Genomic DNA, 27,165 nt, shown 5'->3' on the forward strand with positions numbered 1-27,165 from the left:
TCTCTTTCTGCTTCAGTGCCAATCTCTCTGCTTTATTTGTTCCCTCTTCTGACGTTTCCTTTCCTGCTAAGTCTTCTTTGTAGAACCCTTTTTCTTAAATTGAGCTTTTATATAGCGCAATATCCACTAAACATGCTCAAAGTGCTTTACAAAGGGTCCCTGGTCAACAGCAACATTTCACATTTAGGACGGGACATGATGCCTGTTGGGCGATATTACAATTATTTCTGACAGATGCATCGCTGTTAAAGGCCAAGGACTTATTTTACACCTGAGTACGGTGAGAGAATATCAGTAAAGAGCTTATTCCAAGAACTCAACTATACGCCAAGGTAATCTTACAGGATAGATTTAATCACATATTTTTATAGAGAGCAAAATAAATTCAGTAAACATAAATACTTACCAACGATAAAAGCATACTTGGTATCATATGCTAAAATTGCCTTCATGGCAGTATCACTGCAATGTTGGCATATTTTGGCCACACAGTCACGGACATCGATGGATGCTCTCCCCAATACATAGAAAACAGGAAGTATAATGTTGGGACTCAGACATGTTGACCCATAATGGATAATGCTATCGGCCTTGTAATGCTGTGCCCCAACCTCATCCACACAACAACTGAAGATGCAAATAAAGACTTGTATAAGATCGTTAGAGCTAAAATAAATGGATAGAACTAATCAATATTTCCCTTTTATTCATTTTTCCAGACATGCCAACTTTTCAGGGACAAATTCTGGACAATTTTTGGGCAAATCTGGGATTGAAATAAAGATTCGAAATTGAAGATGGTGGTTGTCTTGTTTTCTTCGTAATGGTGGTGATGATGATGATGATGATGAGGATGATAATGATGATGATGGTAATGATGACATCGACGATGACAAAGATGTTGATGATGTTTTTACTAGAATAACAAGGTACCATCAAAATTGGCCTATTTTTCATATTGAGGTGTTATCTGATATAATGTGTGATAAGTGTGCATGCTTCTGTCATGTTGACAAAGAAAACTGCCGTGTATGTAGTTTATTGTGGTAAAATACATTATCAAACCTAAAGAATTGCCATCTTTGGACAAATAAGAAATCTTGACTATTACCACTATACCACTGGCATCATCATCACCTTCATCAATATCATTTTAGTATTCAATATTATAAGTTACCATATCAATCTTTTTTCCTGCACCCTCCCCTACTTTTAAAAGTGATTGCACAGCTGGCTCAAATTTATACATCTAGACTTCATGGCTATTGTTTTGACATTGTAACAAATAAACAACTAGGGTCTACCCTACAGGGAGTTCCAATATGGACACCCTCCAGTATTTAGCGTCTATTTTAACACCTAAATTTAACAAGAAGAATTATTGTCTCGCTCAGTAGATCAGCTATGCATTTCTCCCATAGCTTTTTCACGAATTCAAGGTATCTTACAGTCAACGTAGCAATATAAAGCAGCAACATTTGCAATATAAACTTGCACAATTGAAAATGATTTTTCTCATTTTGATTTTAAATTTGTGCAGTCAAGCATCATCTGGAATCAAAAAATAAGTATATCGATGTCTCTTTTATCTATTTATTTATTAAACTAGATATTGAAAACGTTTGCCTCCAAATCACAACAACATTGTAATTCAGACAGCCAGTTATTTCAATTCAAATACAGGATTGTTGCGATTCAAACATGACTTTTCAATTTGCTCTGCTTTGTATTTGTTATTTATAATCTATTTGTTCTAAATATTATTTCTATAAGTTTTTTCTCATTTATTAGAACATTCTTCTGAGTAAAATATAGGTTTTCATTGAAAACAATCTATTTTAATTACTATTAGAGGAACTCTCCTCATTGAGCTGAGAGAGCCATTTTGGGATCCGAATTGGAATAACCCACCCTAATTGAAGAATGGCTGCTTATACCCTGGAGCGGCTTATGGTTGGATAAAATTGATTATTTTTTTCCCTTTTAATTTGGGGGTGCAGCTTATACTTATAGTCTGCGGTGTGTCTTATAGTATACACTATGTGGAATCAGTGCTATTTCAGATGGAACTCCCAAGGGGCCATTAACCCTCCTTGCCAGCTACCTGCGTGAGGTTTTAGAGGTCAACTGGTACCAGGCAGTGCTGTGTTCAATGGGGGTAATTATGGATATTTATGATCTTATAATATGTCTGTATAGCGGGGGAAACAATAACAGTCTCTTTCACTTTATATAGTTTTCTTTAAATATCACAAATTGTGGATCTAATTTTAAGTGCTTGTAAATTATGGTGCACTTAAATTAAAAATTTGTTATTCAAAACTAAGCGGCAGTATCCCAAGTTTTAATCAATATCAAAAGTATATATATGCATCTGTGTTCCTGTCAACTACATTCAAACACATTGTCTATACAGGTTATAATATAGAATCATCTCCTTTCTTTCAAGTATACACAATTAGTCATTGTCTTATAAAGTCATCTGATATACCACTGAACTCCAGTCAGTCAAATTAAGAGAGGAAACAATTGAATAACAATCAGAGCCAAATCAGTATAACACCACAGGCATACCACAGCAAGATCATATTTAATTTTTGGGAAAGCAGTGCCATATATATCTGGAGGCTTCAGTCTATAAAAGATTAACACATTCAGTTGTGCATAAAAGGGGAACTTGAACTTAAATTATATTACTTATTCAACATGAAAAACACAAGTAATTGAGATGGATTTCAATGACCCTAAACATTGACACCTATGACACTATGAAGGCGGCATTTCCTGAGACAACCACACAAAAGCAGTATACATCTTCAAACAATAATGCCTAACATTCATTAAAAAATATAATTTGGACTTGAATCGTAAGGGATTTAAGTATAGAAAAAAGTCATCAATCCATTGAAAAGTTGGCTTTCAAATGTGTCCAAAACTACATAATATTTAAATAAGTTAAGGGGGGGGGGGGGGGGGGGGGGGGGGGGGGGGGGGGAAGCGACATTAAAAATGATGAATTTTGACCCAGTTTGCTAAAAAATAGATTTTGGTGGGATGTTGTCATGTGATCATTTGTCTGCATAAAAATCGCATGAGAACTTCATCTTCAGTTTTTTCGACTCAAAAAAACGTATTTTGTGACCCATGGTATGGTTAAATCCTGCCCATTTTTAGTTTCAGTGGACTGATTTCATGAAAGAAAATCAAAGAGTTTTTATAACTAAGTAAAGGCAAAAACATATCAAAGAAAAGTAATAACTCTCCTCTATCTTCAACAACCAATCACTTTGTTCTTAATTATGTCATGTGGTCACAATCCAATCAGAGGGCAAGAGGAGAGTTTTTCCCTAAACTCGTTTACTTTGACTTTTAAATGCGTTTTTCTCAAAACTGCAATTTTCGTCACTAAAAACCTATCTCCTCCCTCAGTTTTCAACCAATCTTCTTCAAACTTTCTACAAATGAGTGTCATACAAATACGCAGGTCCTCTAGGAGCCGGAATTTTGAAAAAAAATAAAATTTATGAGTAATTTCAAATGATGTAACTTTTTATCAAGGGGAATAATCGAGTACATTAATTTTGAAAGTTTCTAATTAAAAAATTAAAAATCAGGCTTCTATAGCCTCTTTATTTTCCTTTTTTCTACCTCTGGCCAAAATATTATGGCAATCGGTTGATAAACAAAAAAGCCTTTGACTTTTTGAGACATGTTGTTTATTTTCCAATATGGCGTCGTTTCCATAGCAACGGGCAAATTTTTTCGAAAAAAATTATATGAATTCATCCTTCCCAAACATATACATTATGACTGTGCATAGAGGTTTAGGATATTTCATCAAATAAAAAAAATGAACCTTTAGTGTCGCTCCCCCCCCCCTTTTAAATGCTTTAAAACAATAAAATTAATCCTAAACTGATATTTGGACATAATTCATGGGAATACTGTGGGAGAGAACATGAGGATATCACCAAGTCATGTCAAATAAGAATTTTACAATAACAAATTCATATCTTTTAAGATTTTACTGCCCGGACAACAAAACTTGGCATGTGTCAAAATCATCATTTTTACTTTACAATGATGCTTGTTTCAATCATTTTCTGCCGCTGGGAATTAAATTATTAATTTATGCAAATTACAACAAATTAATTTCATTGATAGCTCAAAAACCACTAAATTGACACCTCTCTTATGAGCAGCCTTAAGAGGATACATTATTATCAACCATGGCATATGAAACCCTTGCTTTCCTTGGGGTGAGGGAACAATTTTCATATTCATGTTAGCAACTGAGAAATACCATGAAATATTGCAGCAATTAATCACCATCAGGGCATCACCCTCTGACTGCTACCTGTTCCACCTATGGGCTGACCTCACTAATGGGGTCGAGTTGACCTAGTACTGAAATACCACTCAGAGGGGGAAAATGCCACGCAGTGTATAGAAAATAGTTAATACTATCCATTTCACACTTCAAAACTTGTAATAAATTTCTTTTCCCCGTGTCACAGCACTATGAAAGTCACTCACCTTCCATATGAGGTATCCCCAAGGATAAATATTGAAGAATTGGGTACCCTGTGTTGAATAAGTCCTACAACTTTTGATGCATCAATGAGAAAATCATCCGGGAATTGAAGTGCCACCTTAAAAGGAAGCAAAAGCCTGTAGATTATCTAAATTGTCATCACTGCCAAAATTCAATTTTACTTAAGTCCGAAATGACAATATTTTATATATATTTCAAAGCATTACAGAGTACACTGTGTTTTTATTAGTTTCCTTGGGTTAAGTTTTAAAACTTGAGTGTAAAATTAATGTCATGAATGTAAGCAAAATGTGGCAATGTACGTTAAAGGAAATAAGGTTTTAAAAATCATTGATATTCCATTGACAGCAAATATGAATAAGATGATCTTATGATATCTTCTGCATTACTATCATAAAAAGAGGCTTTTAACAATCAATCTCTCTGAATAACTACCTGGTGGAGTGAGACAAACAAAGAACAGCGTTTATTTTAATTTTAGTTTTTTATACTATATATATATATATATTATATATATATATATATATATATATATATATATATATATATATATATATATATATATATATATATTATATTATATATATTATATATATATATATATATATATATATATATATATATATAATATATATATATATATATATATATATATATATATATATATATATATATATATATATATATATATATAATATGAGGTATTTTTATGTCTCATGTCATCAAAAGACAGAGATATTAACTTATTTTGAAGAATCATAGAAACAATCGCATAACAAATGATTTTCTTCAGGTTTCCACCAAATTATCCATGAATTGAGAGACACGCACTAAGCATAGCAGGAATACTTTATAAAAGTGTTTCTACAATCAGTGTACAAAGTGAAGCTATGACTACTTACTGATAAGAAATTATTTTCTATAATCCATTGAGTACAGTATTTAATACTATAGACAGTTTCAAGGTCTTCCTTGGAAGTGGGTGACGATTGAAGTTCTATTTTTCTTGTCATAGCATCATCGCAGGAAAAGAAAGCTGAAGTGGACATTTTATTTCATTCTTGTAATCTGTTAACATAAATAGTCACAGGAAACTTATGAAATAATATAGATTTCAACAGTAGTAATATAGTATTGTAGCTTTTCAGAACATCATTCATTTCAGTTTCAGCAGTAAGATAGAAAATTAACATTGTTGACTTACTAAACTCTGGATAATAGTAATAGTTTATATATGACTATATTTGCCAGATGCAAATTAGACGCAACTACCTTAACAAATAGTAAACAGGGGTGGGAGTCAAAAATAAATTCAGACATATTGCAAACTCTAACCTGGAGTGCTTCAATTATTCTTTGCATAATAATAACAATAATTAATAATAATAATAATAATAATAATAATAATAATAATAATAATAATAATAATAATAATAATAATAATAATAATAATAATAATAATAATAATAATAATAATAAATATTTGAAAAAAAACCACAAAAGACAGAACAGAACAAATAGAGCAAAATATATAATTAATTAAAATTGAACGACTATTGGAGAAATGAAAAAATCAATTAATTAAAAACCTCCTGCTCCGAAAAAAATGGAAAACAATGAACATCATTTGGGAAGTAAAAAAATAAACCAAAAAAAAAACATAAAGAGGGAGCTAGGGATTCGAACCGGTGCAACAATAAAAAAGAAACAAAATGAAAGATGGTCTAGCCCACTGAACTGTCTATCCACATGTATCTTAAAATTCATATATATGAGCTAGATAATTTTCCACCATCTTTGCTTCCTTATTTTGATAGTTATTTCCATCTCTGATTCGGATAATAGATTCTTGGATCTAGTTTTGTGTAAGTGTTATAATAGATTGTATTATTTTGTATGAGGAAGACAGGAAAATAGTAGGTGTGATCGGTTTTGGGGGGAACGACACCTAAGCCTAGGGATTCGTCTATGAAATAAACAAATCCCCGACCATCATCAATACCCCAAAAACTGTGGTCAGAATGAACAAATTATAGAAACTAAAGAAGATCAATAAAGTAAACAGGTAGGTAGGTAGTGAAAATTTTAATGGTTGGTGGTGGACTATGAACCGATTTGCTGATTAACAAGTTTCTTGCTGAGCTGGCTGAAGAAAAAAAAAAGGTGGAATTGCCAGTTTGACGCTGTCACATAATTAGGTTATACTATCATATTATAGTAATCGAGTACATTGGGTGGATTAAAAAGTGGAAATAATAAACGGTTATTATTTAGATGTTCAAGCAGACAAGACGTGTTTGTTGACTCTGTCATTGATTTAATAATATATAAGCCCACAATATGACATGGTGTCAGAAGTGAACGTTATTCCCAAATGAATTACCATTCATTAGAGGAATATTTATACAGTTAAGTAATTTGTATTAGATAAATATATATTTTTTAATTCATTACTTGTCATACCCGTCCCAGCTTCATACGAGGTTAAATAGGTCACTCAACTATTTAAAGGATGCCTAAGTTTAACCCGCCAAATGAACTTAATTTTCAAAAGCCTGCATGGCAGGATTGGAAAGAGCGTTTTTCTAGATTTCGACTAGCAACGAAATTAAATAAAGATGAGGGGATAGTACAAGTCTCTACCTTGATCTACACAATGGGACAAGAGGCAGAAAAGATTTTCAAGTCTTTTACATTTGAAAATGAAGAGGAGAAGGATGACTACGATGTCGTTCTTGCTAAATTTGAGGAATATTTCATCCCAAAGATAAATGTTATTTTTGAAAGAGCTAAATTCCACAAGAGAAATCAACAGGACAACGAATCCATTGAAGAATTTGTTAGGTCGCTGTATGAATTATCAGAACACTGTAACTTCAATGACAGAAACACGCAAATAAGAGACAGATTAGTCATAGGAATTCAAGATAAACATCTATGTGAAAAGCTTCTATTGAAAGAAGACTTAACCCTTGAAAAGGCCATTGAAATTTCGAGAAACCACGAATTAATTAAACAACAAAACTCAGATTGTTTAACCAGAGAAGTTGAGGCTATGAGCCTACGGAAAAAGCACCGGGAAGCACTGCCAATGAACGCGCAAATAGATTGCAGGAGACAAGGAGTATTCAGAAATCAAAATACTCAGAGAAACAATAAAAACAATTTCCCGTCCACAAGAGATAGGGGAGAGCCAATGTTATGCGGACGATGCGGAACAGTTCATCAGGCGAGAGCTTGTCCGGCTTATGGAAAAATTTGTTTGAAGTGTAAAAAGAAAAATCATTTCGCACGAAGATGTAAAAATACAAAGGATATCGGAGCGACATGTATCGATACCGAAATACAAGAGGACAACTTCTTAGGGTCAGTTCGCGACAAGGAGAGAGGTGAACTTGCGTGGAGTGTGAAATTATCAATCAACGGCAAGCTTGTCAACTTCAAAATTGACACGGGGGCAGACGTATCAATTATGCCGAAACACATTTTCAAGACCTTAAACTTGGAAAAGAAACTTCACGAGACTGATAATATATTGCAAAGTCCCGCAGGTAGATTAAATACAATCGGATTCTTTGTGCAGCCTGTCACGTACAAGACCAACCATTATAATCTCAGAATTTTTGTTGTTGACACGGAAAGTCCACATTGCCTCTTGAGCCGCGAGGATTCAGAAAGACTTAAGTTGGTAACCCGAATAAACGCAATCCAAATTCCTAGAACTGTCTTCGCCGCCACAGGGATAATGAAAACACAACCGTAAAAATTGAGTTAAATGAAATATGCAGTGCCGTATGTAACAACTGTACCAAGGCGTATACCAATCCCATTATTGGAAAAGGTGAAAAAGGAATTAGAAAGAATGAGTAGCATGGGGAAAATTGAAGAAATTACAGAACCAACGGAATGGTGTGCACCCATTGTTGTTGTTCCAAAACCTGGAAGTGATCAAATTCGACTTTGCGTCGATTTGACTAAGTTAAATAAAGCAGTCAAAAGAGAAAGATTTACACTACCTACTGTAGATGACATTGCTCACAAATTATCAGGAGCAAAGTATTTTAGCCGAATTGATTGCGCCTCCGGATTCTGGCAAATACCCTTAGAGGAAACGAGCGCAAAACTAACAACTTTTATTACACCTTATGGCAGATATTACTTCAAAGTCTTACCATTTGGTATCACCAGCGCAAGTGAGATTTTTCAGAGAAAAATGAAAGAGCTTATAAAAGACTGTGAAGGCTCAGATTGTTTTATTGATGACGTCATTATTTTTGGACGCACAGAAGAGGATCATGACAAAAGATTGCATGAAGTTCTTAAAGAAATTGAAAAGTCAGGGCTGAAACTAAATAAAGAAAAATGCGAATTTAAGAGGACAGAAATAAAATTTGTAGGATTTAAAATAAACAAAGACGGCATGACACCTGATGATGAGAAAATCAGGGCAGTACAAGAATTAAGTGATCCAAAGAATGTATCGGAACTTAAAAGTATCCTGGGAATCATCAATTTCCTAGGAAGGCACTTACCGAACTTATCGACAACCTTAAAACCTTTATATGATTTGCTGAAGAAGACTGCCACATGGTACTGGGGACCTCAACAAGTAGAGGCTCTTAACAAAGTCAAGTCGATAATTACGAATGCACCAGTGCTTGCTTTCTATGATCATCTAAAACCAACTATTGTCACAGCCGATAGTAGCTCATACGGAATGGGAGGAGCGCTACTTCAAAAACATGGAGACGAAATACGACCAGTCGCATACTGCTCTCGAACGCTTACTCCTACAGAAAGAGGATATGCGCAAATAGAGAAGGAAACGTTAGCCGCTGTATGGGCGTGTGAAAAGTTTTCCAGATTTTTAATAGGCTTGAAGTCATTCCCACTTGAGACGGATCACAAACCAATCGTACCACTCATAAATACAAAAGACCTTGACCGAACATCTCTGAGATGTCAACGGCTACTGATGAGACTTATGAGATTTAATCCTATTGCAATCTATAAACCAGGGAAAGACTTACATTTGGCAGACACTCTGTCTAGAAAGCCACTCCAGATTGAAGATAAAACGTTGGAAATGGATGTTAATGCGTATGTAAATAGCATTGAAACACACCTGTGGAATGCAGACTTGGATGTCATAAGAAAGAAGTCAGAAGAAGAAGGTGAAATGAGCCAACTGAAAGGACTAATCGAACAAGGTTGGCCGAAACACAAAAATAATGTACCTGTAAGCTTGAAGAAGTACTACGAAGAGAGAGGCAGCATGAGTACACTTCATGGTCTCGTAGTTAAAGATAAGCGCATTGTTATCCCGCAAAGCACGAGAAAGGATGTTCTGAAACAAATACACGAGGGGCACCAAGGAATCAATAAATGCCGTGAACGAGCAAGACAATCAGTGTGGTGGCCCAACATCAAATACTAAGCATGATCGAAAATTGTAAGCAATGTGAAGAAGCAAGACCGACTAACAGGAAGGAGACACTGAAGCCAACACCTCTACCAGAGAGAGCGTGGCAAAAAGCAGCTGCAGATTTATTCTACCACAAGAATAAAACATTGTCTTAATCGACTAATATTCACGCTACGTTGAAATTGGATACCTGCCAAACCAGAGTTCCGTCACCACAATTCTGAAGCTAAAAAGTTTCTTTGCGCGCCACAGAATTCCTGAAATCCTGATCACAGACAATGGACCGCAGTTTAGCAGCAGAGAATTTAAGCAATTTTCGAGAGAATGGCGATTCAAGCATCAGACTACTTCGCCACATTACCCGCAAGCTAATGGACAAGCAGAACGTGCTGTACAGATAGCAAAGAAAATATTAAGTCAAAAAGACCCTTTCACTGCGTTGCTTGCGTACAGAAACTCAAAACACACGTCGACGCAATTTACTCCATCAATGCTTAGCATGGGAAGAGAATTGAGAACAACAATTCCAGTTTTACCAGACAACCTGCTACCTCAACACATTAGACCGAACATTGTCCAACAAAATGACGAAATCAGCAAATTCGCATACAAGACACAGTTCGACCGAAGGCATGGTGCTAGAGACTTACCACCATTGCAACCACAGGATCGAGTTTTAGTCAAACTGGATGACAGGAAAGGATGGACAACGCCAGGTCGTATAATAAACGTACAACCAACACCAAGATCGTACACAGTGGACACAGGCACGTCCGTTTTAAGAAGAAATCGTCGACACATGATGCCTACAAGGCACAATAGGCCCTTAGCTACTACGTCTGGCAACACAATGGAGTGGGACGACAACAGCTATAATTCCAACCTCGACCCTTCCCCAGAAATGAGGAAGAGCGTGAAGGCAATTGTCCTGTAACAGACGTTGGCAATAATGCCAATGATGCTATTACACAATCTTCATCCCAACCATACGTCACGCAAAGTGGGAGAAGAATAATTAGACCAGCTCGTTACCGACAGTAACAGCAAATGTGTGTTAATATTAATGTTGTAATAGATAAAACATGGCCTGTAGGTTTGGTTATCAAACCGATCTGATTAGCAGATTAATTAAGTTGTCTGACTAGCAGACTTAGGGACTCAAGAAAACTGAACAATCTTCATAAATTCGAACATTCGGCATTTAATGGACTGTTTTGAATTGGCATTCAATGATAATCATATACTAGGAATAATATGTGAATGTGTGTGATAGGTAGGCTGAATTCATTTGGATTAAATTACAAGATCAAGACCAAGATATTATATTTTAACTTAAAAGGGGAGATGTCACATAATTAGGTTATACTATCATATTATAGTAATCGAGTACATTGGGTGGATTAAAAAGTGGAAATAATAAACGGTTATTATTTAGATGTTCAAGCAGACAAGACGTGTTTGTTGACTCTGTCATTGATTTAATAATATATAAGCCCACAATATGACAGACGCTTTCAGTTCAAAATGTCAAAAACTTGCATTTCATTGATGCCATTTGCTTTTTAAAAAAGTTGGATTGGTCATTTGAGCACTATTTACTTTCATCTTGTGTTAAATATCACTTGATATTAACTGATTTGGGACACAACCTACCACTGACAATTTTTCAGATTTTTCACGCCCAGTTTGCATAAAATCTCTCTACCAACATGATCAACGTGTCTAGCAATAACAAAAAGGAAGGTCAGGAGACATTCCAAAAGCTCCTACATCCCTAGTATTCTTATTTGTATTTTCACCGTTGATCTTTTGTCAGGCGTTTATTTATTCAATTTGTCATCATATAGAAGCATTTTAAAATCTCTAGAACAAACCGATAGATTTGTGAAAGTTTAAAATTTCCTAATTTGACCATTGTTTTGATTCTCGACCGCCATTTTGATTTGTGAAGTATTGAAAGGTAGTGCACAGCAGTCCGAGGTTTTGTTTCTTTCTATTATTAGTATTAGGGTTAGCTCGAGATTGGAGGATTTTTCTTCTATTAGGGTTAGTCATGTCTTAGCAAAGGTGCCAGGGTGTTTGTTTTTTCCTATTAGGGTTAGTTAAAGGTAGGTACTAGGTTTTATTTTTTCTTGGGGTTAGTTGAGGGAATATTATTTGAGTTGTTTCCCTTTGTATGAGCTTTTGGAAGGTCTTTTTAACTGTCTGGAAATAACCAAAAGGCCATGCTTTTGAAGTGTCTGGCAATGGCAATAATCGTTCTTCATTATCATTATATTACTGAAATTGGCAGACGAGTCTGGCAATGAGTCAATGAGAATGACAGCCATGGAAAGTGAATAAAAATAAATGTTTACAGTAGTCTCATGTAGTTCCATATCTGAAGCAGACGTCGGAGGTCATCTTCCGCCAAGCTGATCTATCTCTTGCCAATTCTATTAAAGCAGCGCCACCTTTCTCAGCTTCATCTGTCCAAGTTCTTATCCCTTTCAAATACGTTATTCTTTGTCTTCCTCTTATTCTTTTTCCATTCATCTTTCCAGTCAAGGCGAGTATTTCCAAACCAGGGTGGCGGATAATGTGTCCTAAAAATTCCATTTGGCGTTTGATGATTTTTGTTATCAGTGATCTTTTTCTGTTTGCCATTTCTAAAATTTCTTCATTTCTTTTCCTTTCCATCCATGACACCCTCATTATTCTTCTGTAAAACCACATTTCCACTGCCTCCAGTCTTTTAACCATGGTCTTGTTTATGGTCCAGCTCTCACAACCATATAGCAGCACAGACAGTACATAGCAATCCAGGACTTTGATTTTTGTTTTCATGCTAATATTCCTGTTTTTCATAATTGTATGCAGCTGGTTGAATGCATTCTTCGCCATACCTATTCTTTTCTTTATTTCACAATCTGATTTTCCATTGGATGTTACATTGAAGCCTAAATATTTGAAACATTCAACTTGTTGTATTGTTTGTCCTCTGCTTGTTATTACACAGGCTGGTGGGTTATTATTTTTAGATACCGTCATACATTCTGTTTTAGATATATTCAGTTCCAGTCCCATATTTTCACTACTCCTGACTACAACATCCAGTAATTCTTGTAGTTCATGTTCAGATTCTGCCAGTAGAACCGTATCATCTGCATACCTCAGATTTGTTACATTCTTTCCTCCAATACACACCCCCTTCTTATGTTCGATATCTCTTAATATCATTTCACTATAGAGGTTGAATAAATCTGGAGACAAAACACACCCCTGCCTAACTCCTCTTCTAATAGGTGTAAAACTGCTTAGTTCGTTGTCAACACGCATTGCTGCTTCTTGTTCCCAGTACAAATTCCGTAATATTCTTAAATCTTTACCATCAATGTCCAAGGATGATAGAATTTTGAATAGTTTTTCGTGTTGTACTTTATCAAAGGCTTTTGAATAGTCGATGAAACACATATACAGATCTTTATTTACTTCAATACATCTTTCCATCAGCATTGATAATGTGAATATTCCATTTCTGGTACCCTTGTCCTCAACAAAACCAAATTGCATCTCCCCAATTTCAGGTCGTATTTTATTTCTTATTCTTAGTAAAATTATCTTCAAAAGAATTTTTGTGAGGTGGCTCATTAGGCTAATAGTTCTGTGTTGTTCACAATCAACTGCCCCTGGCTTTTTTGGTAGTGCTATAAAAATGGATCGTTTCATATCAGTTGGCATTTTTCCTGTGTCATACACTTGATTTAGAAGGTTTGTGATGAATTCAATCCCCATTCACCCAGGCCAGTCAAGGCTTCAATTGTTATGGCATCAGGTCCTGCAGCTTTTCCATTTTTCATGCTTTTCATGACGTTCCTAACTTCATCTTTCATTATAGAAGGCCCTTCCAGTTCTTTTATCATAGGCATTTCTCCTCGATTATCAAAAAAAAGTTCTTCAATATATTCTGACCATCTGTTTAGAATGCAGTCTTTGTCCATGATGGTGTTTCCACGCTTGTCTTTGATGCATCCACTTTTAGCACCTGATTTAGTTTTGTTTGTCACTTCTTTGATTTTCTGATGGAAGAATTTGCCATTTTTTTCTTTGCAGGACATTATATAGTGACATTGTTCATTTATCCAGTCTTCTTTAGCTTCGTTGCATTTTCTTTTTATCTGCCTGTTCAGAGTCTTGTATTTTTCTTCCTGATTTTTGGCCTTTCTTCTCTCATTCATTAATTCTAATATCTCTGGAGTAATCCATTTCTTCTTCTGCAACTTAAGTGTGGTTGGAACATTTTCTTCTAATGATGCAGCAACACTGTCTTTAAACTGCTCATATTTCTCTTCTATATCTGTTAGTTCTCCAAGCACTTCAAACTTGTTTCTTACTGATAGTTCAAATTTTTCTTGTATCTTCTGTTCCTCCCGGAGAATGTCTAGTTGGTATTTAGGTTTAGCCTTTGCTCTTTTGCAGTTTACAGTAGTACTAAAACTAAAACTAAAAGTAACTAAAATAAAACTAAAACGCGTCTGTGTGTATAACCGACAGTGATTATAGGCAGACACTGTCTGCGAATAATCGTCCATCGTTCTTGACAGACATGTCTGCATGCCTGTGAGTAATCATAGATTTAAAGTAAAAAAGTTTTTACTGCATGACGTGCGGCGTGCGGCAACAAAAAAAAAAATAAAATTTTGATTTGCCTATCTGTCGTCTAAACCTAAACATACCCTATCTCATTTTGTCCACGATCAAGAGGGATACTAAATTGGAATTAATTTAAAGATGAACAACAGCAAACGATATGGTAATCCTTCTGACTATTAACCCAATGATATTTGAATCCTTGATTAAGGATCAAGTCCCTGTTTTGTTGTTTTGCCTTGATTCGGACTTGAAAAGATAGGCCTCATACTAATAGGTAGGATTGATTCGAGAGTAGCGTCCCTTTAATACAAATGTGAAGTTAATACGGTTCTTTAAAAATTCGATCAATCGGATTAGGTTATATAAACATTCAATGTCACTGTTTGAATGAATGAATTAATGAATTTATATAGCGCCTAGATCCACAATGTGCCCAGAGGCGCTTTACAATGCAAATAAAACACAACAATAAATTGATAATTTAAGCATAAAATCTATCATATTGGAATAGCATTAATCAATTTGTAATTTAATTATCACTCACTGTGCTACAAGATGAAAATTTAGGATATCTATAACATGTATCTAGGCCTAATAGAAATGTTAAACACTTACTGTTACACTTAGTTTTATGTGTTGGTACCAGCGTGTACTAACTGTGTCGATGGTTAGTACGTTATATCCCGCTGGCGGATGTTGTAAGTATTTTACCTAAACACAATGAATCAATAAGACAAAGTTCCGTGGAAGCCCTCAAAAAAGGTTGAAGTGAGCGATTGTCATCATATACCGCATACGCTCCGTGGATCAAATATCAGCCCATACGGATGGGGTTATCAAAGACCCAACCATGGAGGACAATGGACCCAACAGAACTTATGCCAGGCTTCGGGAATGGCAATCGAAAATAGTGGGATGCATCAAACCGATGAGTGACGGACAACGGCAGGACTGTTGGAAACATTCATGGGGTCTGAACAGCGGCATCTATAATATAATAAGATGTCCTAGGGTCTGAGGGAATCAGCCGACTGTCCCCACTGTCAATGTCAGGGAATGCTAGAGACTGTAGACCACAATCCTGCACTGTGCTGTGACGAGATTGGCTTGAGGTTTCGAGGCTGTCCTCAGCTGCGGTGATGAATTTAAAGACTGGCTGGAGACTCCCTGTGTGGAGATGTAGCCATGCTCTACTACTACTAATGTAGCCATGCGCTACTACTACTACTACTACTACTACTACTACTCAGTAGTAGTAGTAGTAGTAGTAGTAGTAGTAGTAGTAGTAGTAGTAGTAGTAGTAGTGCCTGGCGGTAAAAACTTCTCATTATTGTTAAATTACCGGTGATCCTTGGCCAGTACCGCTGTTCTCGAGATCGGTACCGGTAATTCTCGATAATAATTTTGTGTGCGGCTATGTGGTCTAGTGGTATGACACTCGCTTTTGGATCGGAAGGTCCTGGGTTCGAGCCTCGCTCGGCGCATAGTTGAGTCCTTGGAGAAGGCTCTTTACTCACATTATCTCACCATACTCAGGTGTAAAATGAGTACCTGGACGTTAACAGCGTAGTCTGTCCCTAAATATTGTAACATCGCCTAAGGGAGCGTTCACATATTACGTCATCAAAAATTTGCCCTTTTTAGACCCCCCCCCTCCCCCCAAGTCATCACTTGTCATCATTGACCTGACCCCCCCCCTCCCCCAACAGATGATGACGTCATCTAATTTAATAAAAACTAAAAGATAACTTTAATTTCACAATATTTATTATTCATTTTTCAAACCATAAACATTGATTATCAACGTTTGATAAAACACATTCAGACATTTTATTAATTTCAGAAACTGTTGATAATTTATGTTTTACGATACAATGGGGACATAAAATTTAAATTTGCAAAGATAAAATCTAACAAACATTATTTAAATTAGGCTACTTGGTGCAGGTGCTATTAAAATAATTTCAGAAAGTGTAATTTAAAATAGTATAGGAGGTAAATTATTTTATAGCATATTAGTCTTTTAGTGGAATGAATTACTGTTTCAATTTCCAAACATAAAATTAATTGATTCAAAAATGTTTCTGCCTTGGACCTCTGGCAATGTACTATAAATAGTATCATCAATTTCATCTTCATCGTCATCACTTTCTCCCATTTGCTGTTCTTCTTGTATGCCGCATTTTCGTGAATGGTCTTTCATTGCTGTGATCGAGGAGTGATACAATGAACATTTAGGGCAAGTTCGCCTTTTGAGAAGTGATACCCCTTTCCCATCTTGTTTCTTGATGGGCAATACTCATCATAGCAATTTATCTTTAGCTGTTTTGAAAGGAACAAACTTTGAAATAGGCTTCCAAATCTTCCAGTATTGCCTATCTCCAAACCATCATCACATGAAGCAAGTGGTACAGGTGGTGGCAGAAAACGCTCTGGAAAAAAAGATGAATAGTTAGTACGCCAAGGTTTGCAGCATGAGTTGTCACTGCATTTCACTATTTGCAGCAGATATTGGGATTGACGAATGTGTTTTATCTTCCAATCATCTGTTTCTTGAAATTTTTAATTAATTTTTCACCTTTTTGCTAATTTATTTGGAATGCCATTTTTGAAGCTCTTGCATTTAATAAAATAGGCCTAATTTGCCTATGTTTTGATGACATCATCTTGGGTCTGACCCCCCCCCCTCCCCCATGTCAACACATGTCAACATTTGGTAGACCCCCCCTCCCCCCCTAGCTGATGACGTAATATGTGAACGCTCCCTAACAGGCTTCGTGTCCCGTCCTAAATGTTAAATGTTGCTGTTGAGCAGGGACCAAGTGGTAAAGCGCTTTGAGGACATTTAGTGGATAATGCGCTATAATAAAGCTCAATAATAATTCTCATTGCCGATGATTTGTTATCGACAACGCAGAGTTTGGAGAGCTCGGTTGTTTTTTGTTTGTTTGTTTTTTCAGTTTTAATTTTGTTTGTTCTCTTTTAATTCAATGTTTCCACTTTATTTACATTTATGCCATATATTTTTTTTATCCATTACGATATTCTTACAGAATAGTGGAATGTCGGAGTATCGAGACTGGGCTGCTTTCAACAGACAGGTGTCCTGTTTCGTCCTCCATGTTAACCCTATTTCTACCATTGGGGTGTATCACACCCCAACCCCATATTTTTTCGCTCTAAAATCAACAGTTTTTGTCCTAAAGCCTTCAAATTTCATGACTTTTCCTAAATTGACCCCATCTATCACCTGGCCAAATTTTTTTTATCTCACGTGCATAGTTTGCTCACCCCAGAAGGTCATCACTGGATTTTGAGATTTATGTCTTTTGGGGTGTATCACACCCCCTTATGTATGAGTAGAGAAAACTCGGAAACCTCCTATTTTTCCCTTTGGGGTGTGTCACACCCATGAGGTTTTCAATGTTGTGATCAAAATAATCACTGTGTACTGTGTGAACCAAAGCAGTGACCAACCAGACCATGTTTTACAACTTTATGCCCCGGTTCAAATCCCAAATTGAAGCACATGGGCTGGTGTACTCGTCTCCAATCCTGTGATTTTATTTTCAATATGCCTATCCTGGCGTGAAGAATAGGAAAGAGACGCTTTCTTTGTGTAATCAAGGTCCAATTTGGTCAGTTGTTAGTTGTAAGTCCATCAACAACTTTTTATTTTCACAGTAACACTGATTTTTACATATTTCAGCAAGTAGAGCTATGCAACTCAAGATCTTCAAGATCATGGACGCTTACACTTATACTTATAGGCATAGTGCTTACTCTGGATCATGTAGCATGGTATGGATTAGGAACAATTTCTTGATACCCCTTGAATAGGATGATGGTTTCACGCAGGATACTTTCCAATTATGATTTGATAAGCGTAAGAGTAAGATTCTCACTCGCTGAAAAAAGACTACCCTTGGGGACTGAATCAGGCATTGTATGCAACTGAAGTCCAGTGTGTTATCAACTGAGCTAATGCTGTTGGACAAAGCATACTACACAACTTTAGGTATGCAACACGTAATCAAGAAACAAGGCAAATACCTGAGTAGAGAAAAAGAATTTAATTAAAATGAAATCAAATATGAGAACAGATAAATGGAAACAAAATCCAACCAATGTCATCACAGGGCAAATGATCAATGGCTCATAATCAAACCGGCATACAAACAGAGCAAATGAGTGAGCTGTGATCGTTGCAAATGAAGGCGTCACATTTCAAACAGACTTGCTTGACTTTTCTGTCCTTTTTCCTGGGACACATGGTGCATCTCCCTTGGCTAGCTTTCCTCTTCTGTCCTGATTGCCTTGTATGGACTTCCAAGCACAACTTCATTTCAAGCTTGAGGATTTCATAATAAAGATTTACTCTTCTATTCGTCCTTGCCAGTGACATTCTCCTCTGTAAGTGCTCAAAGAGCAAGTCCTTTGCCAAGAGCTCATTAAACTTTCCTCTGTCTGTGTGGGTTTGGGTATCATCTTTGTAGATCACATGGGACGCTACCACTGCTGTGTCGAGGAGATTGTAGAACAAGACCATTGGCCACCGCCTCGTCTTTCGCTTACAGGAGTAACTGTGGCACATGTAGTCGAATGTATCGACACCCCCTTTTGTTCTATTATAATCTTGTACTATTATCGGTTTCTTCTTTCTATCGTCGGTGTCCACATCTGCTGCATGGTGCATTGTGCTGAGAACCACGACGTGCTTCTTGTCATTAGACTTGTAGGCAACTAAGCTTTCTTCTTCGGTAAATAAGAAGCTACTATCATATTTTCCACTATCCTTTCCTGTTTGGAAAATCCTTGGTAAAAAAGCCTTGTTTTTCCGTACTGTCCCTATAAGCGATAGGCCTCTTTTTGATAAGTACCGTGCCAGTTCGAGATCTGTGAAAAAGTTGTCACAAGTCACATTGTGACCACTCTTGTACTAGGGTGTAGCCAGTTCTTTTACAATCTCCCTTCCTAAATTTGTCTTTCTGTCTCCATGTCGGCCTAAATACGGTATTCCACTCAACGGGTATGCAGTCTTGCTATCGCAAATAAGAAACAGCTAGAGTCCGTATTTGTCAGGTTTGCTGGGGAGGTATTGCAAAAATTTACATCGGCCCCTCCATGGCACAAGTTGTTCATCGACTGTCAGGCTTTGAGATGGTATGTAAGATTTCTGTAAGTTGTTATTGACTTTTGTGAACAGATCCCTCAATGGTGCAAACACATCCTTACTTTGTCTTCTTGATCTCTTCTCTTTGTCATCAAACCTCAAAACTGTACATAACTCAATGAAGCGCCTGAAGCTCATTGTGCACATTGCAACACTGTCGGCCGATGCTCCATGCCAAATCTTAGATGCCCTCAAAAGACTCAGCTTGCGTGCCCCTAAATGAATAAAGAGACCAATCAAGGCGCGCATTTCCAATAGGTCCACAGGTTGCCATCGAGTTCCTTTCCGCCTCATACCCTCTAGATTTGTCATCTTGACTATCATGTAAATGATGACCTCTGTGAATATCAAACTGAAGGCAGAGACGACAGAGTTCACGGTTTTCTGATTCCTGACATGTGACGTTGGAGGCCTGTACACATTTCTAGTCGGTGTTCTTCCCACTTGAGGAGTAGGGACCTTGCTCCATACCACTGAACCATTTTTGCTGACTATGATGTTGCTTGTTGCTGGCAATGGAAGCTGATCGTGAACATTTTGATCCTCAAGGTTTTCTTCTTCCAGCTCTGAGTCAGGATCTGAATCAGCCAATACAGCAGGGAAATCTTCGTCATCACTGCTCTCATCTGATGTTCTCGGATTCATTTCATCATCTGTTAAATCATTGTCAGGGATCCAGTCTAACTGCTCTGCATAGGAATAGTCTGAAAGCAAAATTAGATACATGAATTTAAATGATTAGAATTAGAAGAAAGAACATGACATAGAGACAAGCCCCAGTAATTAACTAATGCTCTTCTTCTTCAAGGGCTATTTTCCTCAAGGTAATGGCAATTCTAAACTTTAGAAGAGCAAAATCAGTTTAAACTTTCTGTTGGATTGAACGCTGGTCTACCTCAACCTGATCAGACCACCAATGAGTGGACAATAAAATGGTGAAAAATTATATACTAAAGCATAAATACTTTTCATCCAGAATAGACTACAGTCTAATAACAATGGTTATGTTCTGCTTTAGGGTTCAGGGAATACAAAGTGAGATAAGATTTATGAACGAAAAATAGCATATATAACTATAACATTTATAAACCTGTGATTTTGTAAAAATGAAGTAAATGCTAAAACTAAAACAATACCATCAACGATCGAATGGAGGTGAGGTTATGTGATTGTCGAGGCATTGCACTTTTTGCCTGGACGACACCGGTTCAAGCCCTGCTCTAGGCGCCTCTTTGTTTTCATTGACCAATAAATATAACTCCTATAGTGTTACTGCCATGTGCCTGATTTTAAGTGGTCTCAAGTTTTCCATATAGAGCAAGTAATTTTACGGATCAATAACAAATTAAGTTGTTACCGTATTTAATCCAATAATACACACATAAACACAATCAATGACGAAATTAAAAAGGACATGGCAATAGAACTTACAGTGTGTAGGTGATGAATCAACTTGAGCAGGCTGCAGATCCGTGTAAATCAAGCTGTCTCCAGTACTGAAGGTGTCAAAAATATTTGATCTCTACCCATCCATGATCAAAGAAAGAATAGAACTGTAAGAACAAATAAGTGAAGAAATGTATCAATTGAATTATTTCTTCCTACTCTGTTCATCTATGAATTATCATTTTTAGGGTTAGGAGTTATAAACATATCAATTTAAAGTGTTGCATTTAGTTGCATTACTAGTCTGTGATTACTTTTAGCTGCCTTAGAACATGTAACTAGAAAGTAGAAGTAGAAAGGCTAATCAATAGGATATCAGTATAAGAGATTGTGAAACGAGTCTAAAGCAAAACTATTTAGAGGTATGCTGTTCAAACATAAAGGAATACATAGTTGAAATGAAATTATAGAGAAGAACTCTACTTACCAGGTGGGTATGTTGCCGGATTAAAAACACATATATTCTTTGCTTCAAACGGTTCAACAGGTGTAACTTTCCATTCAAAGGAAAAGGAAATGGTGGCCAATTGTAATTTACAAGTTGCCAGAGAACTTAAATTGGCAACAAAAAAGTAACTAAATACCTTCATATTCGGGGACCAAATGTTGAAGATACTAATAAAACAGTGACAAAAGAGGTGGGGTGTGTTACACCCCAATGTTTGAAATAGGGGGTTTCCAATTAATGCTTATCTATATGTAGGGGGGTGTGTTACACCCCAATGGACAGAAATCGGAATATACCGATAGATTCAACAGTAATTGTTAGGGGGTGTGATACACCCCACAAGACAGAAATAGGAATATTTAGTGGGTGTAAGAAATAGTGTTAAGTTTTGCTTTTGGCTAAGAACTCATTGTAAAGCGCTTTGATTAGTGGATATTGCGAAATATAGAAACTCAAGATTTTTAAATATAAAAAACTAGTTATTTATTATTTATCAATTTTATGTTTGGCATGCAGAACTCTTATCAACGTTTAAATCGGGTACATGCTATGGGTGATTCCATGTGGGCTATTTCTGTACATCGTGGAACTAGATCTAAACTGGATCATGGATTTGGTGATTGCTGATATTGAATTTATAAAGGGTTCCTCCATTGAAATCCATACCAAAATAGAGCTCCAATGAAAAGATAGAGATATGTACAAGATCCAAATGTGTTGTTTTGTTTTGTTTTAAGGATTTAGCGCGCTTGCGACACATTTAGGTCATATCAACGCCAGCAAATTTTGTTTTTTGGGGTTTTACGGCGCTTGCAACTCATGGAAATACCAGCGCCAGTAAACAGGAAGAAATTGCGATAGTAAAAAGTTCTAGATTACAATTGAAGCCCCCAAGAAATGATAAGACGAATGGGAATTCGTTCAAATAGGAAACAGATAATGTAGATTCCAAGAGCACACTATCCGCGTACTTAGAGATCATCTAAAAGTCTCATCCTGACACAAGCACAGGTCCCCACTAAGAGGTTTATTTGTTTTTCTTTGTCTTGTATATTTTTAAGTGTTTTACGGCGTTTGCAACTTAAGGTTATATCAGTGCCCGTAAAAAGGAAGGAAATGGGGTAGTAAAAAGTTATAGAATTACAATTAAAGCACCCAAGAAAAGGTAAGACAAAGGGGAATTGGTTCAAATCGGAAAATAGATGTAGATTAGCACACTATCAGTGCACTTAGTTTGAGATCACCTAAAAGTCTTCTTGACACACGCACAGGTCCCCACTAAGAAGAGGAACGCACTCAAATGTTTACAAATCATATATAACGTGTAAACAAATCATAATTCAGTGCATAAGATATGATTTACAAGGGGGAAAACTGACATCTCCCAAAATTAATATACATTTGACTGTTTCCCTCTCAGCAAGGGCAATCGGCCAGGGCAAAACCAAATTCGAAGACGAAGTCAGAAAACAGATATCAGGGCATAGAAGACATAGTAAGTACCCCCGCCCCCCTTGTCCACAATGCTAGGTCAGGAACCCCACCCAGCCCCACTAAGAGGAATACACTCAAATGTTTACAAATCATATATAATATGTAAACAAAACTTATTGCAATGATAACAGAGAGATGATTTACACGACAAAAAATATTATATCCCAAAACTCTGTCCGTTTCCCTCTCAGCCAGGGTATCCGGTCAGGGCCAGGACAAAGCCAAGTAATCTCATCCCAAGACAGACAGAATGTTGGAAAAAAAAAGATATAGGGGGATAGAAGACAGTAATTACGTCCCTGCCCACAGCGCCAGGAAAAGGAAGAGAATAAGATAGTAAAAAAAATGTAGAACTGTTGTAACAGCACCCAGTAAAAATTAAGACACCAGCACAAGATCCCTCAAACAGGAATGCACCCAATGTTTACAAACTGTGCTCAAAACAAAAACAACTATCAGTACACAACAGATTATTAACAAGGAAAAAAAATCTCCCAAATTAACATTGTACTTTTGACTGTTCCCCCCCTCAGCCAAGGTCCCTCAGGGGTCGGTACTTGCGCCAATGTTGTTTAACGTTACATTAGCGATATGCCGAACACTTCCTCCCTGAGGCTGGGATACGCGGACGACTGGGCACTCGTTACTCAGAGTAAAGTGTGGACCCGTCTCGAGAGCGTACTCAGCGAGGACGTCACCAGACTCAAATCCTACTTCGACAAGTGGTACCTGAAGATGAACACTTCAAAAACCGTGGCCACTGCATTTCACTCATGCAGTGCTTGGCACACCCGCAAACTGAATGTCCTAGTCGGAGACCAGCCACTCCAATATGAGCCGCATCCAAAATATTTAGGGGTGACGTTGGATCGCAGCCTTACCTATCGGGTGCATCTCGAAGGGGTTGCCCGGAAGATAGAGAAGCGGAATAGTCTTCTGAGGAAGCTGGCGGGATCGACTTGGGGCGCTAGCCAAGCGCTCCTGAGAACGTCCGCCTTGGCACTATGCTATTCCACCGCGGAGTATTGCGCTCCAGTGTGGGGTAGAAGCAGAAACGTGGATGTAAAACCTCGCAAGTCGATGCACATAGTGTCAGGAACGCTAGCAACAACCCCTAGAGAATGGGGCCCGATAATGGCAGCGATCCAGCCCCCCAATGTCCTGAGGGAGACGATTACGGGAAACTGGCTGAGTAAGATCAAAGAGAGAGGAAATGGGGATACCCCTCTCATGCAGATAATGGACGGTGCCCCCGTTTCGAGCCGAAATAAGTCCCAGCAACCCTTGTGCGCAGAATCCCTGACTACGGACAGAGCTGCACATACGAGATGGAAGTCGGTTTGGACGAATTCAATCCCTCGTGGGGGCGGGGACCTACACTCCTCTAAGCTTGGTGAGAAGTTGCCAGGCTTTGATACCAGTAAGAGGAGACACTGGGTGGCTGCGAATCGGCTTCGGTCGAGGAGCTGCCTAACGGCAAGTGCGCTACATCGGTGGGGTCTAACTGCCTGTCCAATATGTCCACGCTGTGGGCAAGAACCCGAGACGGCAGAGCATCTAGTCGAAAGGTGTGTTGTGACGATGCTACCCGGCGGGTTTGCGACGGTGCACGAATGCGGACCGGACTTTGCTGATTGGGTCGATCGTCATAACATAGTAGTGTGAACCATAAGAGGCTGCTGCCAAGGAAGGGCCAGGACAAAACCAAGTAATCGAATTCCAAGACAAAGACAAAGACAGATCCCACCCAGCTGGCCAAGTGTGTTTTAATGGTAGATAACGCATTCCAGTTGATCGGCATGTATTCAAGGGTGTTTTAGCTTAGACAAAGGTTAGATTAGAACTAAATGAAAAATAGATAATTATGTAGATATGTACCTAAAAGGAGCATCAAAATGTTTTGTTTTATATTTTGAAGGTTTTACGACGCTTACTACACATTTGTGTAATATCAGCGCAAGTAAAGCGGAAGAAAGAGTTACAGATTTACAATTGAAAGCACCCAAGAAAAGGTGAGACCAGGGGACTGGCTCAAATATGGAACAAAAGTTTAATTTAAGGGCATACCATTAGCGCACTTAGTTTAAGGTCACCAAAAGGCCTAACCCAGACATAAAGCATACGATCCTACCAAAAGGAATGTATTCCAATGTTTACAAAAAGTATTATAAGTATTTAAATATTGTTTTAATGGATATACAGCGCTTGCGACACAGGTCAGTTCAGCGCCAGTAAAATGAAGAAAATGATTTCCATTTTATAGGGCCAAAGAAAATTGTAAAATAGAGAGGACTTGCTCAAATAGGGAACACAAGTTGATAAGAGCAAACTATCAGTGTACTGAGTTTCAGATCACATTTAGTCTCGTGAAATCAAAGGTCCTGCAAATTCCTTTTGCCAGAGTTGTACATCGAACATTGGCAAGTAGTCTTAGTCTAGGACAAGACCTGAAAAAAAAAGGAAAAGAGGGAAACCCACGAGCCCGTTGACAAGCGTAAAAAAGTAAGCAAGACTTGGATCTCAGAGGATCACAATGGAAGTCGCCGTTTGAGTGGGTACCATTAATAAAATAAACCTGATGAATTAAAAATCACAATGTTTGGTTCAATAAATTTTATTTACTAATCCTATACCTTCACAGTATTCCTATATCATCCCTATATCATCACATTGTAATACCATCATCACATTGTCATACCATCATCACATTGTCATACCATCATCACATTGCAATGGCATCATCACATTGCAAAATCATTTTTTTTTTTTTTTTTTGTTGCTTTAGGTCTCTTCCAACACAATTGAGGTTATATGAGAGACCGCTGAAACAAAAAAACAAGCAATCCAACAAAAATAGTACAAATGTAAATCAAAATCATAGCCTAAAGATATCATAAGCTAAATTATAAATAACCAAGAACAAACAGGCAGAAGATTTACAGAAAAAAAAATATCCCCTGTCAAAAATACAATCACAAACCAAAGAAGCAGGATAGGCTAGGAAAGAGAAGAAGAAACGACATCACTATCGGATCGTACACCCATGTGAACATCATAGGTATATGATTCAAGGGTGATGCTCCTATCCAACCACCCGCTGCAAAATCATCATCACATTACAATATCATCACATTACAATATCTTCATCACATTACAATATTCTCATCACAATTCATATTCCAGTATCATCACATTATCCGTACCATTACCCCATAATTCCTATATTATCACATTATCTTTATACCATCATCACAGTCATCACAATGTCATCACATTGTCCTACCATCATCACATTGGTCTACATTATCACATTGTCATACCATCATCAAATTATCCCTATACCATCACATTATCATTATATCATTACATTGCCACATACCATCATCACGTTGTCCTACCATCATCACATTGTCATACCATCAAAGTATCCCTATACCATCACATTATCACTATATCATTACATTGCCTTACCATCATCACAGTGACCTACCATTATCACATTGTCATACCATCACCAAATTATCCCTATACCATCACATTATCATTATATCATTATATTGCCATACCATCATCACATTGTCCTACCATTATCACATAGTCATACAATCAAAGTATCCCTGTACCACCACATTATCATGATATCATTACATTGCCATACCATCATCATACATTGCCAAACTATCATCACCGTGTCCTACCATTATCACATTGTCATACCATCACCAAATCATCCCTTTACCATCACATTATCATTATATCATTACATTGCCATACCATCATCACATTGTCATACCATTATCACATTGTCATACCATCATCAAATTATCCCTATACCTTCACATTATATTATATCATCACATTGCCATATTATCATCACATTATTCCTATGTCATCACATTGTCCTACCATTATCACATAGTCATACAATCAAAGTATCCCTATACCATCACATTATCATTATATCAATACATTGCCATACTATCATCACATTG

At 37.1% G+C, this 27,165-nt stretch overlaps 3 protein-coding genes across 5 annotated transcripts in view; 2 read left to right on the forward strand and 1 right to left on the reverse strand.

The window, feature by feature from the left end:
* Positions 1-27,165, reverse strand: part of LOC144977736 (2-(3-amino-3-carboxypropyl)histidine synthase subunit 2-like) — a 38,496-nt gene that overhangs the window by 6,672 nt on the left and 4,659 nt on the right. The window contains exons 1-4 of one of the 3 annotated variants that reach the window (XM_078923143.1): positions 14,696-14,928; positions 5,458-5,623; positions 4,537-4,652; positions 407-627 (exon numbers count right to left, since the gene is read on the reverse strand). In XM_078923143.1, the coding sequence (XP_078779269.1) occupies positions 407-627; positions 4,537-4,652; positions 5,458-5,604 (484 nt within the window). In that variant the 5' untranslated portion in view covers positions 5,605-5,623; positions 14,696-14,928. Of the gene's footprint in view, positions 1-406; positions 628-4,536; positions 4,653-5,457; positions 5,624-14,695; positions 14,929-27,165 lie in introns of those variants that run through there. The other 2 variants (XM_078923144.1, XM_078923149.1) reach the window with 2 other exon arrangements.
* On the forward strand, positions 5,790-8,318 carry LOC144972648 (uncharacterized). The gene is made up of 2 exons (XM_078914165.1): positions 5,790-5,838; positions 7,264-8,318. The coding sequence occupies exons 1-2, from the start codon at positions 5,790-5,792 to the stop codon at positions 8,316-8,318; spliced, it is 1,104 nt and encodes a 367-aa protein (XP_078770291.1).
* Positions 9,995-10,914, forward strand: LOC144972765 (uncharacterized). Its single transcript, XM_078914422.1, has 2 exons — positions 9,995-10,007; positions 10,256-10,914. The coding sequence occupies exons 1-2, from the start codon at positions 9,995-9,997 to the stop codon at positions 10,912-10,914; spliced, it is 672 nt and encodes a 223-aa protein (XP_078770548.1).

This window comes from Berghia stephanieae, chromosome 1 (assembly GCF_034508935.2).
Source record: "Berghia stephanieae isolate SIO BIC M18660-M18661 chromosome 1, UCSD_Bste_1.3, whole genome shotgun sequence".
NCBI lineage: Eukaryota > Metazoa > Mollusca > Gastropoda > Nudibranchia > Aeolidiidae > Berghia > Berghia stephanieae.

Coding starts and splice junctions, on each gene's coding strand:
- LOC144972648 (XM_078914165.1), top strand. CDS start 5,790: ATGACTATATTTGCCAGATGCAAATTAGACGCAACTACCTTAACAAAT. Junction 5,839..7,263: donor CGCAACTACCTTAACAAATA/GTAAACAGGGGT, acceptor TTGAAAATGAAG/AGGAGAAGGATGACTACGAT.